This window comes from Nelusetta ayraudi, unplaced genomic scaffold (genome assembly GCF_046127955.1).
Source record: "Nelusetta ayraudi isolate G7.1 ecotype Tasmania unplaced genomic scaffold, CSIRO-AGI_Nayr_v1 ptg000003l, whole genome shotgun sequence".
Taxonomy (NCBI): domain Eukaryota; kingdom Metazoa; phylum Chordata; class Actinopteri; order Tetraodontiformes; family Monacanthidae; genus Nelusetta; species Nelusetta ayraudi.
In genome coordinates, this window is record NW_027466053.1 from 1,341,606 (window position 1) to 1,363,778 (window position 22,173).

Here is a 22,173-nt window from a genome sequence, read left to right on the forward strand (position 1 = left end):
CCCATGAAAAGAGCCTTTGGTCCTTTGCAGTGTGAGATACACACGTCTGCAGTATATTTTCAGTTCCATCCCAAGTGTTTGGGACGGAAGAGAAACACTTCAGTGTTTTGCAGCCTTTCACAATAAATATCGAGAGGCCGACATGCAGGAGGGCGGAAAAAAGAGGATCTGCTCGGTTTTCAAAGCACCCGCATCTCTTTTATCTCCCGCGTGTTGTGTAACTGGCCACACAGCGCCCCCTCCCCCCATGGTGCGGCACTGACGGGAACACGACAACTCTTGACACCTCAGCAACGGGCTTAATTCCAAGCTGTGAAGGGTTGGGGGGGGGGGTCACCCTGGGGTCAACTTCAAGTGTTCTGCTGAGGATTCCTAAAAACACACACACACACACACACACACACACACGCACACACGCACACACACACACACACACACACACACACACACACACTGACGCCAGCAGCAGGGAGGGATGATAACTGCTGGGGACACCAGACGACTGCAGGACTCTGCAGGAGAAACCAGCGGCCAATCACACGCACCAGATTCACTCCAAGGCTCATTCATATTTCTGCTGAATTATTCTCAAAGAAAATTACTAGTCCAAAAAGTTAAGGGGTGTGTGTGTGTGTGTGTGTGTGTGTGTGTGTGTGTGTGGGGGGGGGGGGGGGGCCTTGTGATGAATTACTTTTGAAAACGAAAAGCAACGAGACGAGAATTTCAAAGTATCATGGGAGCGATCCAGGAATGGTGAATGATTTTCTCTATTTTCCCATCAGATCATCAGAGAAATGAGAGAGAAGGTGACAACTGCTGCGTGTGTGTGTGTGTGTGTGTGTGTGTGTGTGCGGCTGAAACACTGTTCCCCAGTGTGAAATTCTGCAGCCTAATTCCTCCCTGGCTGGTGGTGGAGATGAAACAGCAGCGGTGCAGCGCACCGCCGCAATCACTGGGAGTCCTGGAAAAAGAGCAGCAGCCGACCCGACTGGACGGACGGACGGACGGACGCTCGCTGTGCCTCTCTTATCTCAGAATCGTTGAGGCAACAAGGCCCGTAGAGGCGTCCACTTGAAGGCGCTAAGTGCGGCACTCTGCGATTGAGAGAGAGACGATGCAGGAGCAGGAGGAGGTCACGTTCAAAGCAATAAATCATCAATGACAATAACCTCCACCTGGCAGGAGACGACGCCTGACTGCCAAGTCCAGTGTGGTGGGGTCAAAGGTCAGGATTGACAACACATGGATCCATGGATGGATGGTGGATTTTTTTTTCTCGTAGCCATCGTCTCCGTCACCTCGGCTCCATATTTGATGGGGGTGATGAAAGACGAGGAGTGTGTGTGTGTGTGTCTGTGTGGTGTGTGTGTGTGAGAGTGAATGACTCTCCTCAGTGAGGTGGTGGAGGAGGTGTGTGTGTGTGTGTGTGTGGGGGGGGGGGGGGCATCTCAAGGAGAGCTGCTGTTTATTTGAAGCCAGTCTTTTAGGTAAACATGTTACACAGCACACGGGGGTCCCGGTCAGCGTTTGAAGTGGCTGGGGGAGGGTGGGGGGGGAGCTCGGGTGGGGTGGGGCACAGGGAGGAGGGGGGGAGGGGTGAGGGGTGGGGGGGTGAAGAGAGAGGGCAGCCTTCAGAGGAAATGAGAACAGTGGCCTCTTTCAGCGCTGTCTCATCACCCCGCCCCCCCCACACCACCTCCTCACCCGACCACCCCCCTCCTACCCTCTCTCTCTCTCTCTCTCTCTCGCTCGCTCATATCGGAAAAGGGCGACAAAAAGGGGGGCGGGCGGGTCTTGGATCATGAACGCACAAATTTCACCAGATTTTCATTTTCATCCCCTGAAACTGACTTTTCCTCCTCCTCCTCCTCTTCCTCCTCCTTCCCCCACCTCCTCCTCCTCTTCCTCCTCCAGCACCTTGAATTCCTCTAAAACTCAAACCACCCGTGACAAAAATAAACCGCTTCCTTTCGGCAGAGACCCTTTGAGGGTTTTTTTGATGACAGGAACAGGTTTCGTGTAACAAAAGCACGTTTGCACCTCCCCTCCCCCACTCCCAATCTGGAGAGGAATTCAACGTGCGGGAGTGTGGGGGTGTAGGGGGTTTAGGGTGGGGTGGGGGGGGGGGGCAGACCTGCGTTGGACCCCCAGCTTTTGAAGCTGCGGGTGCGTTTCGAGGGCTAAGCACTTTCAGATGGAGGCCGAGGACTTTTATGAGCCGAGGAGCAGCCATTGGAGCTCCACATGTGCTGGGGAGGGGTCCTGGTGGAGGGGGGTGGCGGGGGGGGGGGGGGGGGGTGGATGCCAAACTCCTCAGGGGGTCCCTGCCGGGTTCTGGGTGCGTGGTTTGGTTACGTTTGTGTCTGTGAAGCCGGGAGTCGTTGAGACGGAGAAGATGTGAAGTCTGTGTTGGCTGGAAAACTGATCTGATCCCAAAGCCAGAGCTCAAGGAAAAGAAACTTAACTTCACATCAGATTATTTCTAATAAAGGAACGGAGTGACTGTTCACTACCAGTAGAGTTTGGACACAGCTGTTTCTTCTTTATACTGCTTTCTACACTGCAGATACACACAGAAGACATCAAATATATGAGCAAGATACGTGGAGTCATGTGGCAAAAGAAAAAAAATTTCAATACTGAAACATGTTATATATATTTTATATGAAGGGTGGCTATTCTAGATCATCTCAATGTAAAACTTGTTTGAGGTATTTTCACACAGTTTTGTTTCATATATATTCCATATGTGTTTATTCCCAGTTTTGATGCCTTGAGTGACAATTTACAGTGTCAGCAGTCATGAAAATGAAAGAAAAACCATTCAATTAGAAGCACGTCTCCAAACATTGGACTGGTAGTGCAGCTCAATGTTGCTGCAGCATATTTCAGGAAACGACAGAGAAAACAAACAAACAAACAAACAAAAACAACATATAACTCAACTAGCGACAAACCTAGCGACTTTTCCTGGCGTTATTGGAGCCTTTCCCGGTATTTTGGAGACCGACATGAAAGCACGTGTCATTCCTCCGCAGTTCCAGCGAGCAGCGGGGGCTGCCGAGAGCGCCTGCCCCGCCCCAAAGTAGTCAAAAACGGTCACAGCCTCGAGAGTCGAGCCGTGAGTTGCGCGGCAGTCTTTGGCAGCTGCAGTCAGGAGAGGAGCAGAGGAGACCCTCAGAGAGGAGACCTTCACCACTGCGAGTCCAGGCAGCAAATGAGCCACGCACGCTGATGCCATCCTTTTTTACAGAGCGCGGTGTAAATGTAAAAGGTTTATTCATCGTCACACTAAAATGAGTCACTGCATTCGACTCGCAAAGCCTCAGTCACCCTTAATTTCAAGAACTTATGGTCCAACAACAATGCTCTTAAATAAGGTGGTTAAAACCAGAAGCTAAAGATATGCAACACTCATAAAAACAGCTGCGAGCCTCAGGCTAGCGGCCAAACCTCTTCACTAAATAATGAGCCAACCATACTGCACATTGAAACTGTATATATATATATATATATATATATATATATATATATATGTATGTATATATATATATATATATATGTATATATATATATATATATATATATGTATATATGTGTGTGTGTGTGTGTGTGTGTGTATATATATATATATGTGTGTGTGTGTATATATATATATATATATATATATATATATATATATATATATATATATATATATACATATATATATATGTGTGTGTGTGTATATATATACATACATACATACATATATACATATATACATACATACAAATGAGCTATATCGGGAATTGAAATTTTCGTCATATCGCCCAGCCCTACTAAAATGTATGTTTCTCATTTGTGGCAGTTCAGATAAATGTCACTTCAAAATAAAGTTGGAGAAAAGTAAGCAATGAGATTTTTGTCAAACTTTTTAGAGAATAACTGAAAACATACTTTATTGTGGTATATCGTGATATATATCGTTATCGTGATATAAAATAATCCATATCGTGATATATGATTTTTTTCCAACCCCCACCCCCACCCCCACTCTCCCCTCAGCTGAGCTGTTTTCGTAGCTAACAGGAAGTCAGGGGGTTGTGCTGTGTTTGCTATTTGACTCTACATACTCCGACCTTGCAGGGCATCAGCTTCAGGAATGCGGAGGATGAAGTTTCGGAGCGCCGCAGGTGACACTGGCCGCTTTTTGAAAAGAGCAACACGGAAGCGGAGAGCGGTGGCGGCAGGATAAGGAAGGCTTTCACACCTTAGGATGCAGCAGTCGGTCTCTTTGCCGTAGCACCGCTGCTCTGGTTCGAACCCTCCACCACCCAGTGTTTTCTCCCCTGTGCCAACAATGGAGGCGGAAGCTGCCAAAAAAAAAAAAAGGTCGTCCATCAGCATCTTGTGCTTTTTCCGCGGCTCCACGGCGCCTTTGTTGTGAAATATATGTCAGGTCAGCATTCTGACCCTGGCGGCGACGATCTTCTCGAGTTTCCACTGGCTGCATTCACAGGAAGAGAGGAATCCCCGGCCCTCTTCAAACAAACAGGCGAAACCTCAGTCTCCCCCTCAAAGCCGCAAATAATCATAGCGACGGGACGTCGAACCGTAAAGGAAAGAAAAAAGAAAAGAAGCAAACGCAGGAAACGTCGGGTTGCGACCCTTTTGTTGCCTCGCAGGAGCTGCGTTTCCAGGACAGTTTTTCACTAAATAAAAGCAATATTTCCAAAATTTCGACAAAGTAAAATTGCAATTTTCCGGTGTTTCCGTTGAATGGTGTAAATTGCACATAAGCCGGAATTCTCGTCAAATCTCGTCCCGCAAGACTTTGAGGGGGATGGAGGTACGAAACATTTTCAGACTGGTCAGTGAACTGGTCACGTGCCCCTGTACGTCACGTCCGCTGACGTGTAAATGCCAAAAAAGTGTTTCCATGACACTTGTGCGATATACCTCCATATGGATCCGTGTGAAAAAGCACCTCGTGAGAGCGTCAAAGCCTTTGAGCCAGGCAGATTTGAGAGGTTTTTCCAAGTTGAGCTGTGTTTCCATTTTGAGCAATTCTAGGGGTGATGGAAACACAGCGAAACAGAGTAATCAATGGAAGCGACAACACCAGCAATAACCAAAGCTAAAAAAAAAAACAACAACTATGCCATCCCTCCCCCTCCCCCTCCCCCTCCCCCTGCCCTCCCCCCACCCTGCCGGCCCCCACCAGGGCTGTTCTGGGGCCTTGCAGAGCGAGAAGCCCACTTGGAAAAGGCCGAAAAGGGCTTTCTGAGGGAGGGGGGGGGGCTCGCAGAACATGGTTTTATGTGGAAACATACCTTACACACTAAAATGTAATAACCTTTGAGTCTCCCGGTGTTTTACTTGGCTGACAGGAGCGCGAGATCAAACACAGACTGGGATCCAGCGGCCTTTGCCAAAAAATGTCAGCGCTAAGCACCGGGCTCCGGCTTCAGGTATTTTCTTTCCCTTGGAAGGGATTGAGAGCTTTAAACCCTCGGCGGGGCGGGGCGGGGCGCGGCAGGACCTGCCCCCCCCCCCCACCCAACCCCCACCGGCTCCCCCCAGTGCTGACCAGCGGCGCACCGTCACCTCTGACCACCAGGTCTTGGTCATGCGGCCTCGCCGACAGTCTTGGATGGGAGGGGCCTGACCGTGGTGGGGGGGGAGGGGTGTGGGGGCGGGGCGGGGGGGTGTTTCAACATGCGACTTTGACTTCGATTCGCCCCTAATCCATTCTGCCGGAGCGGCGCTGATTTCCTCTGAAGTGCAACAACAGATATCTGGTGAATATCATGAAAAGCCGGGACTTCAAAGCGAGCGTGACGGGACGGCGATAGCACCACCGGCGACGGGAGCTTCTCTCTGTGCGTCTGCAGATAAGGAGCTCCGACAATGAAGCAAGTTGAGCGGCTGCCATCTTCTCCTCACTCTAAATATACGCCAGCCTCTTGCGGAGCCAGGCGCAAATAAAAAAAAAAGAAGGAGAGAAAAAAAAAAAAAAAAAAAGGCACCGCTGTCACGAACACCGACGAAATGCTGCGGCGTGACGAGAATCCTCGCCGTTCGACGTAAACGACGTCCGCGCTCGTGTTTGGTGTTGGGGTGAATTCCGAGTCTGTGCGCTGGAGATTAGCGGAGCGTAAACAGGCTCTTTAGCGGCATCCGCGGTACCGCCACCTTTAGTTCCATCCGTTCTTTTCTTTCCTTGATCTTTCTTACGACAGACTAGTTAAAGGGCATCCACACTGAGTCACTGCATCTCTAAAACAACACCAGGGCTTGACTATGTGTCAGAGAACTGACCTGACACGCCGGGGAAAATGCTTTGTGTGCCGTGGGATCAACTTCGCACGGCCATCTGAGCGAGAACCCGCAGAAAATGTGTGGCAAAGGGGAGCGTGATTGCAGAAGTGTTGCGTAAATGGCAGATCAGCTGCCGTTCTTAACTAGCAGTCATCCAGCTGCAGCTTGAGTTCACTGTTCGGAGCTTCTTCTTCTTGTCAAACAACAACAAGAGAAATGATTGGCCCTGTGCTGTTCCGAACTGGCGGGAAAGCAACGCAGGTGGGAGGTTTTCAAGATGGTGCAGCAAGAGCTGCGACTTTATCACATCCAGCCAGATAAACTGTAGTGGTGTTGCTCGATAGGAAACGTTCAGCCAATTTGTCATAGTCATATTTATTGATGAAGTTGTGATTTACTTTTAAAGGCTTTTAAAGCACTACAATACCACTGTTTTAAAAGACTGACATAAGAATTGTACCAGTTACATTCATTTTGATTGCATGAATCCAGTTTGATTGGAAACTGTACAATGCAGGACAATCTGAAGGTTAGAACAAGATGACGATCTTGGAGAATTGCTTCAAGTGAAGACATCCACTCCAACTCCATCATCCAGCGCTACAAACCCCTGAAGGAGGCGTTTCTGTGCAGTTCACTTCAACACCACAACAATCAGGAAATGTTTGAGACCAGCTGAGTCTGAAGCAGGACTCAAAACTTCACAAACTGCCAAATAACTTGAAAATCAGCTTTTTTTCTTTTTTTTTCCTTCCAATAATTGACAGCAGAAGCCTCTCGCTGCCGAGGAATGTAAACGGTCCAATCATAGAAATGCAGCCATACATAAAACTGGACAAGAGGGAGGAGCGCTCCAGCCAGTAGGTTTTCTTTTCATGTGATGAGTGGAGGGTGCAGCCCGGGTTGGGGGGGGGGGGGGGGGGGTCAGGGTGAGAAAATGAGCAGAATGCTTCAAAGTGCTTCAAGACAGAGTAAATACACAGAGAAAGTAAAAACAAAATAAACAGTCAGCCAGCAGCGCTCCAGCGTCTTTTCTTCAGGACGGCCGGGGCCAGACTGGCGGCTCAGCCTGAGTCACCCGGTGGGGGGGGGGGCTGGACTCATCTCACAGGTGAGGCCACTTACACTCTGGCAGGCTAACGAATGATTCTTCTAGTCAAATTAGTCCTCAAAGACGGATGTGATTTACATGCTTAATTACTTCGACGCTTCATAGGGAGCAGAAGCCAACAGTCGGCTCGACCATGTGGAGCTGGAACAAAGGAGAAAAGAAAGAGTGCGGATGTGGCTCTGGTGGAGGCCCCTTCCCCCAGCTACCTTCACTCACAACCCCTCAAACAGCCGTGAAGAAACCCTTCCACCTCCCCCCTTCCTCCTCCTCCTCCTCTTCTTTTCCTCTTCCCCACCACCACCTCCCTCCATTTCCACCACAGCCCCTCTCCCCTGCTCCAGGATTTTGCTGTACAAACCAGGAACAGATGTCTGCCGGGGCCGCGCTGAAAGACCCCGCTGTTCTGGATGCCAGCCACATGCTTTTCATTCAGAGATGAAGGCTCACAGCTCGCCTTCTTGTGAAGCCAATTTCCAAAAAAAAAAAAGAGAGAAAAAAGAAAAAAGAAAAAGAGGTGGAAAAAAACAAACTCTCCAAATGCCTTCATGTGCCTTTAAAAGCAATACATACATGCGCGACCGCACCGTCTCTTTTCTGTGTGTGTGTGTGCGCGCTGCCACCACGTACAACTCCTGGCGGGCTCAGCGTCAGACCAGCCTCTTCCACCCTGCATTATCAGCATGTGCACGACAAAGAAAGGGGGGTGAAGTGATGAGACGCTGCAGACGAGAGTTTTAACTTGGGAGACGAAAGAAACCCGCCACAAACAACTGGAAACAGGAAGGAGCAGCGGCCCAAAGTTCCAAACTTGCGGCGGCATTTTATAGAAAAATAAAGCGCTGTTTTTGGGCCCCCTGCCTCCAGATTACACACACATCCCAGGCCTGAATCCAAATCAAACACTGTTGAGCAAAACAAATAGAGAAGACGTCCACGGGCCCGGGGGCATCATTGTAACAACCGTAATTAACGAGCCGGGCTTTTATGTACAGAGGAAAGTCTTATTCACAGATTCCAAGTCCGTGTTGGAAAGGAAAGAAACGTATAAGCTTACGGTCATTCGAGAAAGCCGCCTCAGTCATACGTCTGCTCCTAATTTGTTTTTTGAGGGTCGGCTGCGGCGGCGTGGCTCTCCAAGAGTCAAAATTCATTTGCGTCTCAGGATCTTTTGTCACGTCGCAACATCCAGCCGAATCCCCACCGGCCGCGTGTGATATAATTCTCAACCTCTCAAAGCGAAAATAACGAAGGCCTTTGTTGTGGAATTTGAAAATGTTGACACGCTGCCTCCTCGAGGGCCGAGTCTGTGGGAAGCTTCCAGACAAAAGGCGGCGCTGAAAGCCTGAATTAGCCTGTCATTATTCGGGCATCTGAGCGCCGAGTCTGTTTGAAGCTCCGAAATGAAGCAGCAGCAGCAGCGCAGCCTCGTGTGTGCGTGTGTGTGTGTGTGTGTGCGAGCGTGCAGGTCTAGACTGTTGACGTGTTGATGTTTCCAGAGGTGAAACACAGTGAACCTTCACAGGGCCCTTCCAGGAAAGAACACAGGTTTGGATAAACACAGAGGAGCTCTCTGCATTTTACATATTTAATGACTGCAGACGCAGGGGTGTGTGTGTGTGTGTGTGTGTGTGTGTGTGTGTGTGGTGGGGGGTTAGGGGAGTTACTGACTCCGCCCTCAACTGCCACTCTGATCCCGCTTGTCATGTGACCACATGACACCAGGTGCTAAAAGGCGCACTGATGTCCCCAGTGTGAAAGATCCCAGAGCGGATGAGCCGAGTTCATCCTGCTGCATCACACTCAGCACTGTGTCCAGTGAAGAGCAGCCGACTGGGATCACACACTCACACAGTGCGTTTACATGGCACTAGAGAAATTCAAATCATTGCCTTAGGCCCTGTCCACGCGGGAACGTTGCCGGTTTTTTTCTTTCCCGGGGTCGAAAAAAGTGCCGTCCACACGCTGGCAGATGGAAACGGAACCGTGGGTGGAAACGATGTAATGCGTATGCCACACCCAAACGTGGCGCTGTTCACAGACGCTGACACAGCCACCGGACCCACGATTTAGAAAGAGGGCATTTCCGCTACACACTAAACACACAACTCCGCTGGCCGCTTTCATTGTTGTTTGTGCCGCTGCATGCCGTGTTTTTTCCGGTCACATGACAGTGACGGTTTACAAGGAAAAGCCGTTTTCACTGTCCAGACGGCAACGATGTGACAACCTTTAAATACTTTACCGTTTCCACCAAAAAACGTTCCCGTGTGGACAGGACCTTAGTCCGATTACGATCGGACAACTCACGTGCATATAAACACTTTACTCCGATTATGATCGGAGTTTGAGAACTCCGATTGGAATCGGAGAACTCCGATTGAGACACCCAGATAATGCGATTGGAATTCCAATTTCTCTGCCATGTATACGCCTTAGTCGGACTATTAACTGGACAATGGGTGTGCGCATGCGTCACGCCCCAACGACCTATCGCTCCTCCCTCTCGCGACTCATGACCCCGGAACTACATCGTCTAACAAAACAGACGGCACGAAAAACTGGAGAAACAACAGGGCAAACGCAAATAAGAATGTTCACTTTTGGAGAGAGGAGGAGACTGGGACCACTGACACCAAAAAGATGTTTTTCTGATCTGTTTTTATTTTGGTAAATTCACTGTTCAAAACACACATGTCATTTACACCATGGCTAAAAAAAAAAAGAAAGACACGGCTCGGCTAAATAAAGTTGACTGTCTTGAGGACATTTGCATCGTGTGCACATCCAGGCATCTTGCAGTTGACGTTCCAAAAACTAGGAATTGAATGCAAATATTAGCATAAACACACATGAAGCTAAAAACAGCACAAACCAACAAGCTAATGGTGTTTTGGCTAACTCACCAGTATGCATCGTCCACCATGGCCTGAAGAACATAAGAGGGCCAACCTTTTCTATTAACAAAGTCTTTATATCCATCACTAGGCGGCAAAACTGGTGTATGTGTTCGGTCGATGCATCCCATGATTTGTGGTAAGCCGAACTTCTGCTGGAACCGGCGTGCAGCGGCGCCGGCTTCCTCCACGGTCGGCACTTTAATGAACGCGTGTATAAACTGAAGACACCGTTCCTTTGCAAAACCTGTACACAAACGTTTTAACTGTGGATTTGTGCACTCCAAACGCTCCAGACGCGCTGCACAGCTAGCCAGTTTGTATAAAACAATGGTAACGTGGTGACGTAATAGGTCAACCGGAAGCAGCTGACCAGCTGGAGGACACGTTCCCGTCAATAATTCGAATTTCTCAGCTGCATGTATACGGGGACAAGGTTAGAACTTCGATTGGACGAGAAAACCAAATTATTGCTTAGTCCGATTAAGCTCTGCATGTAAACGCAGTGACTGAGGGCGGCCAGCCAGGAAGCTTTGAAGGTCCCACATGACACCAAAAACTCACTCCACCGATGTTTTCCGGCTGTGATGTCCGTCTCTTGGTGTTGTAAAACGGCAGCAGCGTGGTTCTTTTCTGTTATTATTGTGGTATTACAGTGTTGGCTGAGTCTTGACTGGCCTTGATCAAAAATCCCAGTCGGCCCAGTCCCAGACTGAGACCAGACCCAGTAAGAATGCCTCCTAGTCTGAGTCGAGACCAAGACCAATCTCCGCTACTACAGTCCTCCGTCTCGAGCATCAGAAAACTTCATCCTTTTGCCTGCTCAACTCTTCAAGCTTTCCCCAGTGCAGCTTTGTGATGTCACAAAGGGCGCGGACAGCTTTCCGAGGTCAGTCCCAAAGCTCCAAACCTGAGACTGTGTTGTTTCCTTTTTTTTTTTTTAATCGCCTTCCAAACTTGAGAGCGGCTCAGACTGCATCATTCCGTCTGAATCCGCAATTAGGTACGCTATTGCTGTTGCCGTGGTGACAGACTGTTTACGCCCCAACACACATGCGTGGTGTTCGGAGCACCTTGTAATTGACTGTCGAAACAAATTGCTTTATATAGGTCCAACAATAGGTCATTTCAAGAACACAAACGGAGATAAATAAGCTCTTTCTCTTCTGTTTTGTTAGCACGGCTCTACATCTTCACTGAAAGTTGGCTGAATGCAGTCTGACCATCATTTCAAACTATTTCTATGTGGTTGAAACTTTATCAGTATCGAACAAGATTTGGTGGACACTGCCAAGCACAGGTTTGGGCGTCCAACCTCGAAGATGCAACACAGTGACACTTTCAGCAGAAGGCTACGACAGGAGAGTGTAAACAAAGGGCTAATTGGGATGTTTCCCAGCCAGAAGTGTTCCTCAAAAGCAGAAAAAAAGGCAAATATTTTTGTTCCTCAATCAGGAAATTGGAATTCACATGACTAGCAAGAGCCAGTGTTAAACCATCTGCCCCCCCCCCCACCCCGAACCTCCCAGCCTGGTTGCAGCCCATCCCCCAGCCATCCCCCAAGCAGGACGGGGCAGCAGGGGGATAGAGGGGTGAGGGTTCGGAGGCTCCACTGATATCAGAGCCCTTTTATAACTCCCAGCTCAGCGCTTTGAAGTCGCAGCCAGACAGCTCAGGAATCCCACTCCCCCGTTTGACAATTGGGAGGGGGATGGTCAAAGCCAAGCAGTGTGTTTGGCCACTCTCCTTCTGTACCAAATCATGAGCAATTACAGCCATCCCTGCCGCACAGCAAGCAGGACAGAGTGAGGAGAAGATCACCAGTTGAAAAGCCACAAAGAGAGAAATGATTGAAATGAAGACGGTGACGAAATACAATATTTGAGTCTCTGGTTTGAAAAGCAGCATCTAGTATCTGCACTGCGTGACTCGTAAAAGGTGATCCAGCCGTGGAAATCCAAAGTATCCGGAATCAGATATGGAAATGATGCAAAGTCAGTTGCATATCTGAGCTGAAAGCAATATGACGAAACATCCTGCGGGAAATCATCCAGCGCTGCCATGATGAAGACATGGGCTCCATTCAAAAAGCACAAACAGAGGTGGGACTGTGTGAAGGTGAACGGTTGCAAACTGTCTCTGTTTTTCCAACAAACAAGCGTGTGTGGAACATGTGGTCAGCGTCACTCAGGTTCAGACTACGCCTCTCAGATAAATCTTCAACTTTCACTTCTATTTTCCCTTTTGGTCCCTAATGTGCGACATAAAAACACAAATCCTCTTGAAAGGTTTGTTTTCAAATAATCTCATCGTCAGGAATTTGGAATTAATCAGAATTTAAAAAAAAAAACATGAATAATGAAAAATCTGTATGAAGAAAGAATGCAGGGTCTTCAAATGAGCCAAGTGATTTTCTTTAGACACTTTCTACGTTTTCTTCATGACATCAATCAGTTTGTCAGCTAAAACTCCAGCACCACCCAGCATTATGAGTAAACAATAATTCAAACTCAGATCAGGAAAATTGATCTACTTTCTTCTCATAAAAGCACTCGCGTAAATGCGTTCAAACTGTCAGAAAATGCTTTAAGGCTTCACAACTGATAAACATTAGGATCAGTGAGAGCTGCAACACATGTGATCACATGTTCAGTTTGTCCACTTCCTCCATCATACGTATCAAACCCGTCCTCAAAAACGGGGAGGGTCTGATTGCCATCCGTTCTGCCTTACCGACAAACCCTGAATGCAACTGACTAATGGCTGAATAAATCAGCCAAATGACTCTGATGGAGGCCGAGGGTGGAGCCCTCCTCACTAATGAGTGTCAGTCTGGTGCCTCTCAGAGGCAGTGTGCACTCTGACTCCAGTGAGGGAGAGTAAAGTTGTCTTTTAATCTGCTGCGAGTGGGCGGTTTATAGCCCTGATATCATCTCCAGCTCCTCCACTGATAGAACCATCAAGCACTGGCCTCACACTCACTCGGCAGCGTCGGGCCGGAGAGTCAGGGGCTCTTACGCCCCAATGAAAAGAGAGTCAAAATAATAAGAGAGCGGCAGACTAATTGAAGTGATGTAATTTTGTGGCGCAGAGGGGCTGCCCACTGGAAGCTGCGTTAGAATGGGAGGCATTCAGGGCCATGAGGACACCACTACCTTTCCATGCAGCATGTTGGACTGAGTGTGTGTGCGAGCATGCACGTGCGTGTTTGTCCAGCCAGGCTGCTTCACACACTGGAGCTCACGGCTGTCACACAACCCCGCCCAACAGGCATCATAGTGAAGAAGGAGCTTCAGCGAAAGGCATCGGGGGTTCTGCGGGTGACACAGTGTGTGTGTGTGTGTGTGTGTGTGTGTGTGTGTGTGTGTGTGTGTGTACTCTGCCCACAAGGGGGACACCCGTCGCAGCACAAATAATCAGTTCACTTGGAGCATCGGAGCTAAGGCTGCGTTCAGACTGCAGGCCAATCAGATTCCAATCAGATTCCTTCTCCAATCCGATTTTTAGGGCAGACTGTCGACACTGTTTTTTAGCAACTGTCCAAATGGGATGTGGTTCTGCTCGGACCGGGCCACATTATTGACCCATCTGACGGAGGCGTGGTCCAGTGTTCGCGTGCAGTGTGTGACGTCACATCATAGCGACAGCGGCACTTGTTGCGATACAAGGCCTGGAGCTTGTGATTTGTGACTGTTCAGACTACAAAAGAACCATCTGGTTTCAATCTGGATGACCAAAAAAAAACAGATTTTGCCTGGCAGTCTGAACGCGGCTTAAATGACTTCACTTCTCAGATAGAACACGGGTTAAAAGTGCTCCTTTATTAGTGATTGGTCATGGTGGGGATTTAAAATGACATTGGAGAGTTTTTCTTTCTTTTTTTTGCATTTAAACTGAATTAAATTGATTGTCTTGTACAGCGAGTGCCAGGCAAGTGGCAGCAAGAGGAGCAAAGTGAGGATGAGATGAAGTTGAAAGGCCTCTTCCTACCTGTGCGTTCTTCAGCTTGGAGTCCGCGGTGCCGTAGCGCTCACATTCCTCCATCCCTCTCCGGAGGAAGGCGTTCACAACAAAACTGTCTCCTGAGCCACCGACAGGGACATCAGTTAGAATCAGAAAGATTTTGGCGTCACTGACAAACACACAAACAAACAAAACAGCGACTTCCGCTCACCTTCGGGGTTTTCTCTGCGTTTACACGCTTCAGGCGCGGCAGTGAAGAGGGTGAGAAACAGCAGGGGGTGACAGTGTTAAACTGTTGTAGAATATTTTGCAACAGGTTTTCGGTAATAATTTTGTCCCGAGTTGTATAGCGGCGAATCTTACCGTGTTTGGACTGGAGTTTGCCCATTCTTCAGCAGCCTCTCAGCCCCCTGGATCGATAATTTCCCTCCGGAATCGGATCACGCTCGGTCACTCTCTCGACTCGACATGGTCACATCGTGTTGGCTTTGCAGGAGGAAAAGTCCAACTTCATCCAGCGGCACGTCACTGAACGGCGCGGTCATCGAAGCACGGAGATGCGGTTTCGAATTTGGCGAACAGGAGGAAAGCGAGAACCGAGAGGATGGTGCCGTAGCCGGGGACGACGAGGACGCGGTCCCTGCCTGCCTCCACACCGACCGACCGACTGACTGACTGACTGCTGGTGGTGGGGGAGAGCTGTGAACACGGCGGAGCCGCCGGAGACACTGTCAAGCCAGAGACGAAACACGAAGCACTTCCGCTCTGGGGTTTTACAAAATAAAACCGACACGGAAGTTGTACATCAATAAAATACAATGAAACGTGTGTGTGTGTGTGTGTGTGTGTGTGTGTGTGTGTGTGTGTGTGTGTGTGTGTGTGTGTGTGTGTGTGTGTGTGTGTGTGACACAGACCCAGTTTGAAGTGTCGGAGAAGATCTATAGGCTTAAAATTGAATTAAAAAGCATAACATTTCTTAGTTTGATAAACTTAATTAAATAACTAACTTCTGTATTTTCATTTGATTTAAATAAAAAGTGATTTTACAGAAATTACAAAGAAAATTTTCAAAAACAATTGAAAAAATATAATGAGATATCCACTTGTTTGCTCAAGGCTGGGTTAGAGTATAGAGCTTGAAAAACCACATGGCAACATCCCAAAGGTAATGGGTCTTTTTAAAAAAAAAAAAAAAAAAAAAAAAAAACCTACAGTAATAACCTCTATTCATGTATTGAGCACATCACTCAACAGTTGTTTGTAACCATTTTCCTTGAGGAAGTGCAACTGTTGTGGTGAAGTATTGCTGAACAGAGCAGCACCCACACCGTCCCTTCACCTGCAGGGCCTTCCCACAGTTTCATTTGGCAGGGTGTTGAGCTGAATGCTCATGCCAAGCACAATGAATATTCATACACACAGGCGAGCGTCTATGAAAACTTGAATGTGCTGTCAGTGTTTTGTAAACATCCCACACCTGTGCGGATCACACACACCCACAACAAGATGAGACGATACTTTGATCTTTGCGTGTCAGCAACGGCTTCAACCTCTATTGTTGCAGAAATTACAGACTTAGCACTGAAGCTCTTTTCATCATAACGGATCTAAACGGTGGAACTTTGCCCGGAGGAGACTACAGGGTCGTTGATTTCCCTAAATCCCTGAGTCATCTCATGTCAGAGTGGGAGTGTGTCACAGCGTAGCACTCGCACTGCCAATGCAGAGCAGCTATATTGCTTTTCCTGTCAATTTGCCTGCCATTTGACTTCTCAGAGACACAGGATTCTCAGATCACCGTCTGCCGTTGACAGGATGAGCCGACATTTGCATAGCTTATTGATGGCGGCGCTCTTTGATCCCACCGCGCTGCCTAAAGAAACGCTGATAATTAGGCAGCGCGGCTCCCAGGATTGCGCCTCTTTACGAGGCATCTCTCATTCTTCAGTGTGCCTCTCCTTTCAACGACCCACTGGAGCGGATGACACGCATATGGAAGACAGAAACAGGACGTAAAGTACAACTGTTTGTGCATCGACTAATAGGGCAGCCTGGGAACCTGCAGACACGGGGTCTTTTGAGGTCAGCGGGATAAAACATCCTGGTTGTCATCAAAGCCCGACGCAGGGACGATGAATCGACGCCTCCGACGCAGCTAAAGTCACATACGGTCTTTTGAAGTCAAAATAATGAAATATACTATTCTGAAAATCTGAGTTCAGTTCAGCTGAGAATCTAGGCCTGTTGTTTCCAGTTTGCACATTCAGTGATGTACAAATGCAGTTAGTGGTTTACCTGAACCTGCAAAATAAACACAAGACTTTACTGCTAGATTAAAATCTGTGTTATTTAGATTTTGTTTACCATGCCTACTTCTACAGTTCTCCTTCCCTCCCCATCAAGTTGTGATTAAAGATCAGATCAGAGGACTGAACAAGCAGCTATGTGAAACTACTGGCAAACTGCTAGGTGACAAAAACGTCATGGCAATAGGGTTCATCCACACACAAACATGTTTTCTTACTCAAAAGAGGGTGCAAAACCCAGCTCGGAAAATCCTGCAACGCTTCATTTGATGAAGGGACTTCGGTGAGAAAAATCAGGGCCATCAACACAGCGTGAGAAACAGTTCCCGTGACTTGACGCGCACATGACAGGTGGATGGAGATGAGCCCGGTGTTTACTTTGAGTCGTTCTTAATCAGGAAAAACACGTTCTAAGTTTAAGTAAGCAGTTGCCCGACAACAAACAAAAGGCTTATTGTTGGCAGTGAAATGGCGAAGCGGCAGCAGAGCGTTACACGACTCACATGTTGCAATGTGAACAATAGAGACACCGATATGGCAAATTTTTTAGAGCCACCGTCCTTTACCGAGGGGGGGGGGGGCGGCATGGGGGTTGCACATTAGTACTTGCACCAAATTTGCGCCGCCACTCACATGACGTCACACTCAGTCTGACGGACCCGCTCGTCATCTTCAGTTCCCACGCATGCACCTGTTTCATTAAAGCAACGGGATGCCACCAACACGGACTTGTTGTGATTGAAGTATTTGCAGATAGATTTCTAAGCAGATGTTTAGATAAGATCAGTGGGGCGAGTGAGTCACTTAACAGCAATGCGTTTATCGCTTTGGGCGTTGATCGTTATCATCTTGTGTCCTGTACAACCTCCAACACGCCCGTCTGCGTTTGTAAAAATGACCGCATGGTGCGAGTGCACCACCGTGTGGTAACACAGGGAACGTACAACTGGGTATGGGAAAGATTCGCGCAAAAAGTATGTTCGATATCTTTTGTCAGAACTTTATGGACTGAATACATTTGCAGTGAAAGAAATATTATAAAACGGTCTTTGTTATTACAGGAGAGAAATATAACTGTTAATGTTAAGTATACTGTAAAAGAACATCCATTTTGAAAACATTAACAGCGGCACATAAGAATTTAAAGAGACAGTTCATGTTTATGAAATAGAAATACATTTTTAACTATGAATCCAACAGCCGCCACTCTCCACGTTAACAGTGAAGGTAAACACCTTAAACCAAGCCCAGACCTGGCAAAGCCCCAGCAAGTCACATCCATTCAACAGCTTTCTGATGCTTGACTGTGAGCCAGACTGCTTCAACATGTTTGACGGGCTGCTGTATCAGCTGCAAAAATCTGGACACATAGATAACAAAAATTCTAAGGAAAATTCAAATGCCCAGACTGTTTGCTTACACAAACATGAACTGTCTCTGTTTGACATCCAAAACAAACAAAAAAAGACAAAAATACAACAACGCAGACACTGTTAAAGCTTCATGTTATATAAAAGAGACGTAAAAAAAAAAATAAAAAAATTGGTAGACAGAGAACACATTAACAACACACTAAAATTTAAACATTAGGTAAAACACATTAAACTAAACTACCTAAATTGGATGTTTACGGTAGTAGCACCAGTAGTTTTACCCGAATAAAGACTGCTGTTAAGGACAGCATAACTTTATTAACGCACACAATTTAAGCCAACCGAGCGTTGCCAAATCAACTGACTGAGTCAACGGAGCCGTTAACGCTTGTAGTTGTGGTTCTTCAAGCCATAAACAAGTGATTCAGTGAACAATCATGCGTCAGCCTTTGGACAATTTCATCAAATTCAGACACCATTGACCAGGTTGTTTTTTTCCTCCTTCTGTTTGTCCACAGCTCGGTCCAAAGCCACCAGAAACTGAGCAAGGATCACCGTTGGTGCCTGCAGACCAGAAACACAGTCAGAATGAAAAAAAAGGAAAGAAACAAAATTAATACTCTTGTTTGTGCTCACAATGGGAAACTACGAGGAGCGGTTTTACCTTTACAAACAGCGCGTGGGCGAGAAAGGGCAACTTCCTCAGTGCTCTTCCACTCAAGCCTTTGCTTTTTCTACAGACGCAGAAAGACGAGCCATGAGCCGCTGGCTGTCAGCGTGCGCACGCTGACACAGACACACACACACATGTCCATGTTACACGCGGCTTTACTCACAGAGCGATGTTCCTCAGGTACAGGCTGTGTTCAGACACCTCGCTCTTAGCGAACCCCATCGTCTCCAACTCAAAGATGGTGAACAGCTGCTCTCGTGGGTAGATGATTTGACACTGCAGGGAATGAAGACACTCAGATTTATGCCGTGTGAAATTTGGCAGTGATGTTGAATATGGATTACACAGACAAAAAATAACATCAAAAATGACCAAGTTGTCCGATACTAAAGGCTGAATATTTCCTTTAGCAAGTGTGCATGTACAAAACAAAATGGCCTCTCCTAATAATGTGACAATATAACAGTGGTGCAGCACATTGCAAACAGCAGCGCAATGGCTCCAAGAAGTTTGTCAAAGTTTAATGATTGTTGAAACTTCATTGAGTGATTTTCTTTTCTTCAAAAAAAATAAAAAAAATAAATAATAATAATAATCTGGTAAATTTTGACTGATGTAAACTACTAAAGTGGCCATCAAGGGATATTGAAGTCAAGTGATTGACTACAGAACATTTAAACTGTGGAGAGTAATTACTTCATGTTATAAGTGCATGACAATGGGTAAAAAAATAAAGCCATAGATTGTCTTGTGACCTTCATCAGCTCCTCCAGGCAGGAGAGGTAGATGCTGTATATGCCATTCACAGAAGGGGGACCGATGTACTGCTTGATGTCGGCTCGGTCCACAAATGCCAAGTCGATCTTTTCTGTCATGTTTGACGTTGTTAGAATCACTACGTTGGAATGTCTGAAGGACAAAAGAAAAATAATAATGATTTTTTTAAAATTATCTCTACAATACAACAATACAAATCAAGTTGTGGAAGACAGATTCTGTAATAAAATCTCTGTTGTGAGATAGATGAGAGGACTTTTCTCACTAACCTTTTAATTTGGTCCAGTTGGGTGAGAACAGAGTTGACGACTCTTATTGCATCAGACGGCTCCGTGCCTGACTGGCAGGCATTCCTGGCTGCTGTCAGGCTCTCCACCTGCACAACAAAATATCTCTTACTTCATTGAACTGCTTGGTGCAAATATGAAGAAATAAACTGAAAGGTACTGAAAAAAACAAAACAAACAAAACAGTAATTAGAAAATGTGGAGATTATTCACCTCATCAATAAGAACAAAAACAAGAGCGTCTTTATCATCAATCAGCTGTTGGATCTTCTGAAACATCTTTGTGACCAGTTTGCCACTCTATGAAAAAGAGGTAGTTACTACTTTCAATTCAAAGTTTCCAACATGTACATTTGCAAATGTGTTGTGTCAGGGAATATGCACTGGACATTAACACAAAATCTTCTGAACAGTAAATATGTGACATGCAACCTCAGGATTTTTCAAAAGAATTCATCTTTAGCACAGACTTTAACAGCTGGATGTACCTCTGAAAACCACTTTGAGAACAAACTGTGGCTGTTAATCTCAATAAACTGCCCGTAGGAGTACCTGCAAAGAGAGGAGTTGACAGACAGATAAAAACCTGAGACTACAGCTGGTACTGACACAGCTTAGTGATAGAAGAGTCACTTACCGGCTCGACAATCGGATAGACAACTTCTGGGCGAGAGCTTTGCAGAGTGAGGTTTTTCCTGTACCTGGTGGTCCTGAATTTAGGTAAATAGAGAGAAATATATCTGACATTTGTGGCATATGACCAATAGCGACACCTAAAACAGATCACTCCAGCCCTCGTTTAATTTTATACCATGAAGCAGCACGACGCGGTTCCACGAAATGAGGTTGCTATCGACGTTTTTGTCAGAGAAGTACATTGTCGTGGAGACATAATCCAGGAGCTGAAGAAAAAAATAAGAAAAGACTGTGAAGCTCATTATCACTGGAACAGCAATTTCTACAGATCACTATAATGCACCTGTGTTTTCAGTTCACCATCATAGACCAGACTCTCCCAGATGCCATGAAATTCGGCTGTTGAAAAATAGGAAGACAAAAGGACTTTTGACATAAGGATAATAATCGATGTCACTCCCATCTGTATAGAAATCACTCAATAAATTCTATTTGAATCATATGACTGCCAACAAACCAAAAGTGGAGACAAAAATATAAAATACAGTATACTTCCTCGAACACTGATTTTAAGTATTACCAGGTTAACTAATTTAAACTGGAATCAAATATTACATAATGAAGAAGGAAATTTCCCCTCCTGCCTCTTTCTATCAGTGTCACCTGCTGGCAGCAGCCAGTGGTTGGCTGCTGAAAGCTCTTCATCCTCCTCTAAAGTAAGTGTGCTGGGACCGTCATCATTCAAGGTGAAGATGTGGATGGACAGGCAGCATTTCTCCAAATCAAGTGGCTGAGTTGGAGAAAATGTCAACCACATTAAATAAAATAGGGAGAAAAAACATTCACTATGTAAATAGAGGAAGCATGTACTACCGTGACTCCGAGATCAACCAGTACAACTGACTCCACATGTTTCTGCAGGAATTCCTCATCAAACTCAGTCCATCTGTAGTTTCCAAAAATAATGTTGTGGCGCTTCAATAAAGTTACAACGTGGGTCCTCACGTCAGACGGTGAGGCAGTGCTAAAGAACAAACAAACAAACAAACAAACACTGTATAAATAACATACATCTGCACTGACTGATATGCTTTACTACCACATTTTCATGTCCATAATCTAAATAAAACTGTTTTTTTGCACTCACTCAGAGGCAGTTGAGCTTGTAAGAAGGTTATGTGCATTCTCTGAAACAAAATCTAGAAATCTACTGAGGTGTTTCAGGTGTACAGCATACTCACCTGTAAGACTTGACACAGACTTCCACATGGATGTTTGGTTTCTGGTTTACTACCGCTTGCCTGTCACCCTCCATTCCAGAGGCAACACAGCATTCACTGCATAATGATAAATAACATGGCGGACAAGACGAAAAAGCTCATGCTAAGCCCCAGCAGACACTTTATTCCGTCATTCCACCCAAGACAACCAGCGCAAAACAACTATTATTAGCCGTGAGAGCTAATGAGTAGCTAACATTGACGCGTCTCCCCGAGTTCAACTCGACGAAGTAATAATATAAAGTAAATTGGCTGTACTGTACTGACCTGAAACGAACTGCGTTGCAAACCAGGGTATTTACAATAACACTCGCCTTCGAAAAACTGATGAGTGAACTGTTGAGGGTAGGTAGGCTGTCAGTCCAAACTCAAAATTAGCGCCCCGAGTTGCTCTTCATTCAAACTGTATGCTTAAGGGGGGGGATCTAGCTCTATACCACCACCTACTGTATAGGAGGATGAAATGTCTGACTGCGAATAGATCTATTTTTATTTATGTATTTACATTTTTGAAGTTAAAAAAGATCGATTTAAAAACAAAAAACAAACAAACGTCATTCAGAGATTTAA

General features: G+C 46.4%; 2 protein-coding genes across 2 annotated transcripts in view; both read right to left on the reverse strand.

The window, feature by feature from the left end:
- Positions 1-14,976, reverse strand: part of nkd2b (NKD inhibitor of WNT signaling pathway 2b) — a 29,966-nt gene extending 14,990 nt beyond the window's left edge. The window contains exons 1-3 of the mRNA XM_076027863.1: positions 14,635-14,976; positions 14,483-14,509; positions 14,299-14,390 (exon numbers count right to left, since the gene is read on the reverse strand). Coding sequence (XP_075883978.1) covers positions 14,299-14,390; positions 14,483-14,509; positions 14,635-14,659 — 144 coding nt within the window. The 5' untranslated portion in view covers positions 14,660-14,976. The remainder of the gene's footprint in view (positions 1-14,298; positions 14,391-14,482; positions 14,510-14,634) is intronic.
- A 2,636-nt stretch (positions 14,977-17,612) lies between these two features.
- On the reverse strand, positions 17,613-22,028 carry trip13 (thyroid hormone receptor interactor 13). Its single transcript, XM_076027868.1, has 14 exons — positions 21,871-22,028; positions 21,565-21,660; positions 21,197-21,347; positions 20,987-21,113; positions 20,667-20,722; positions 20,499-20,589; positions 20,325-20,397; positions 20,176-20,239; positions 19,901-19,987; positions 19,670-19,776; positions 19,379-19,532; positions 18,787-18,899; positions 18,615-18,684; positions 17,613-18,514 (listed from the first exon to the last, which is right to left on the reverse strand). Exons 2-14 carry the CDS (start codon positions 21,636-21,638, stop codon positions 18,419-18,421), a joined length of 1,263 nt encoding a protein of 420 aa, XP_075883983.1. The 5' UTR covers positions 21,639-21,660; positions 21,871-22,028; the 3' UTR covers positions 17,613-18,418.
- Between the last annotated feature and the right edge of the window lie 145 nt (positions 22,029-22,173).

Coding starts and splice junctions, on each gene's coding strand:
- trip13 (XM_076027868.1), bottom strand. CDS start 21,638: ATGGAGGGTGACAGGCAAGCGGTAGTAAACCAGAAACCAAACATCCAT. Junction 21,348..21,564: donor GTCTGTGTCAAGTCTTACAG/GTGAGTATGCTG, acceptor TTTGTTCTTTAG/CACTGCCTCACCGTCTGACG. Junction 19,533..19,669: donor CAACTGGACCAAATTAAAAG/GTTAGTGAGAAA, acceptor TTTGTCCTTCAG/ACATTCCAACGTAGTGATTC.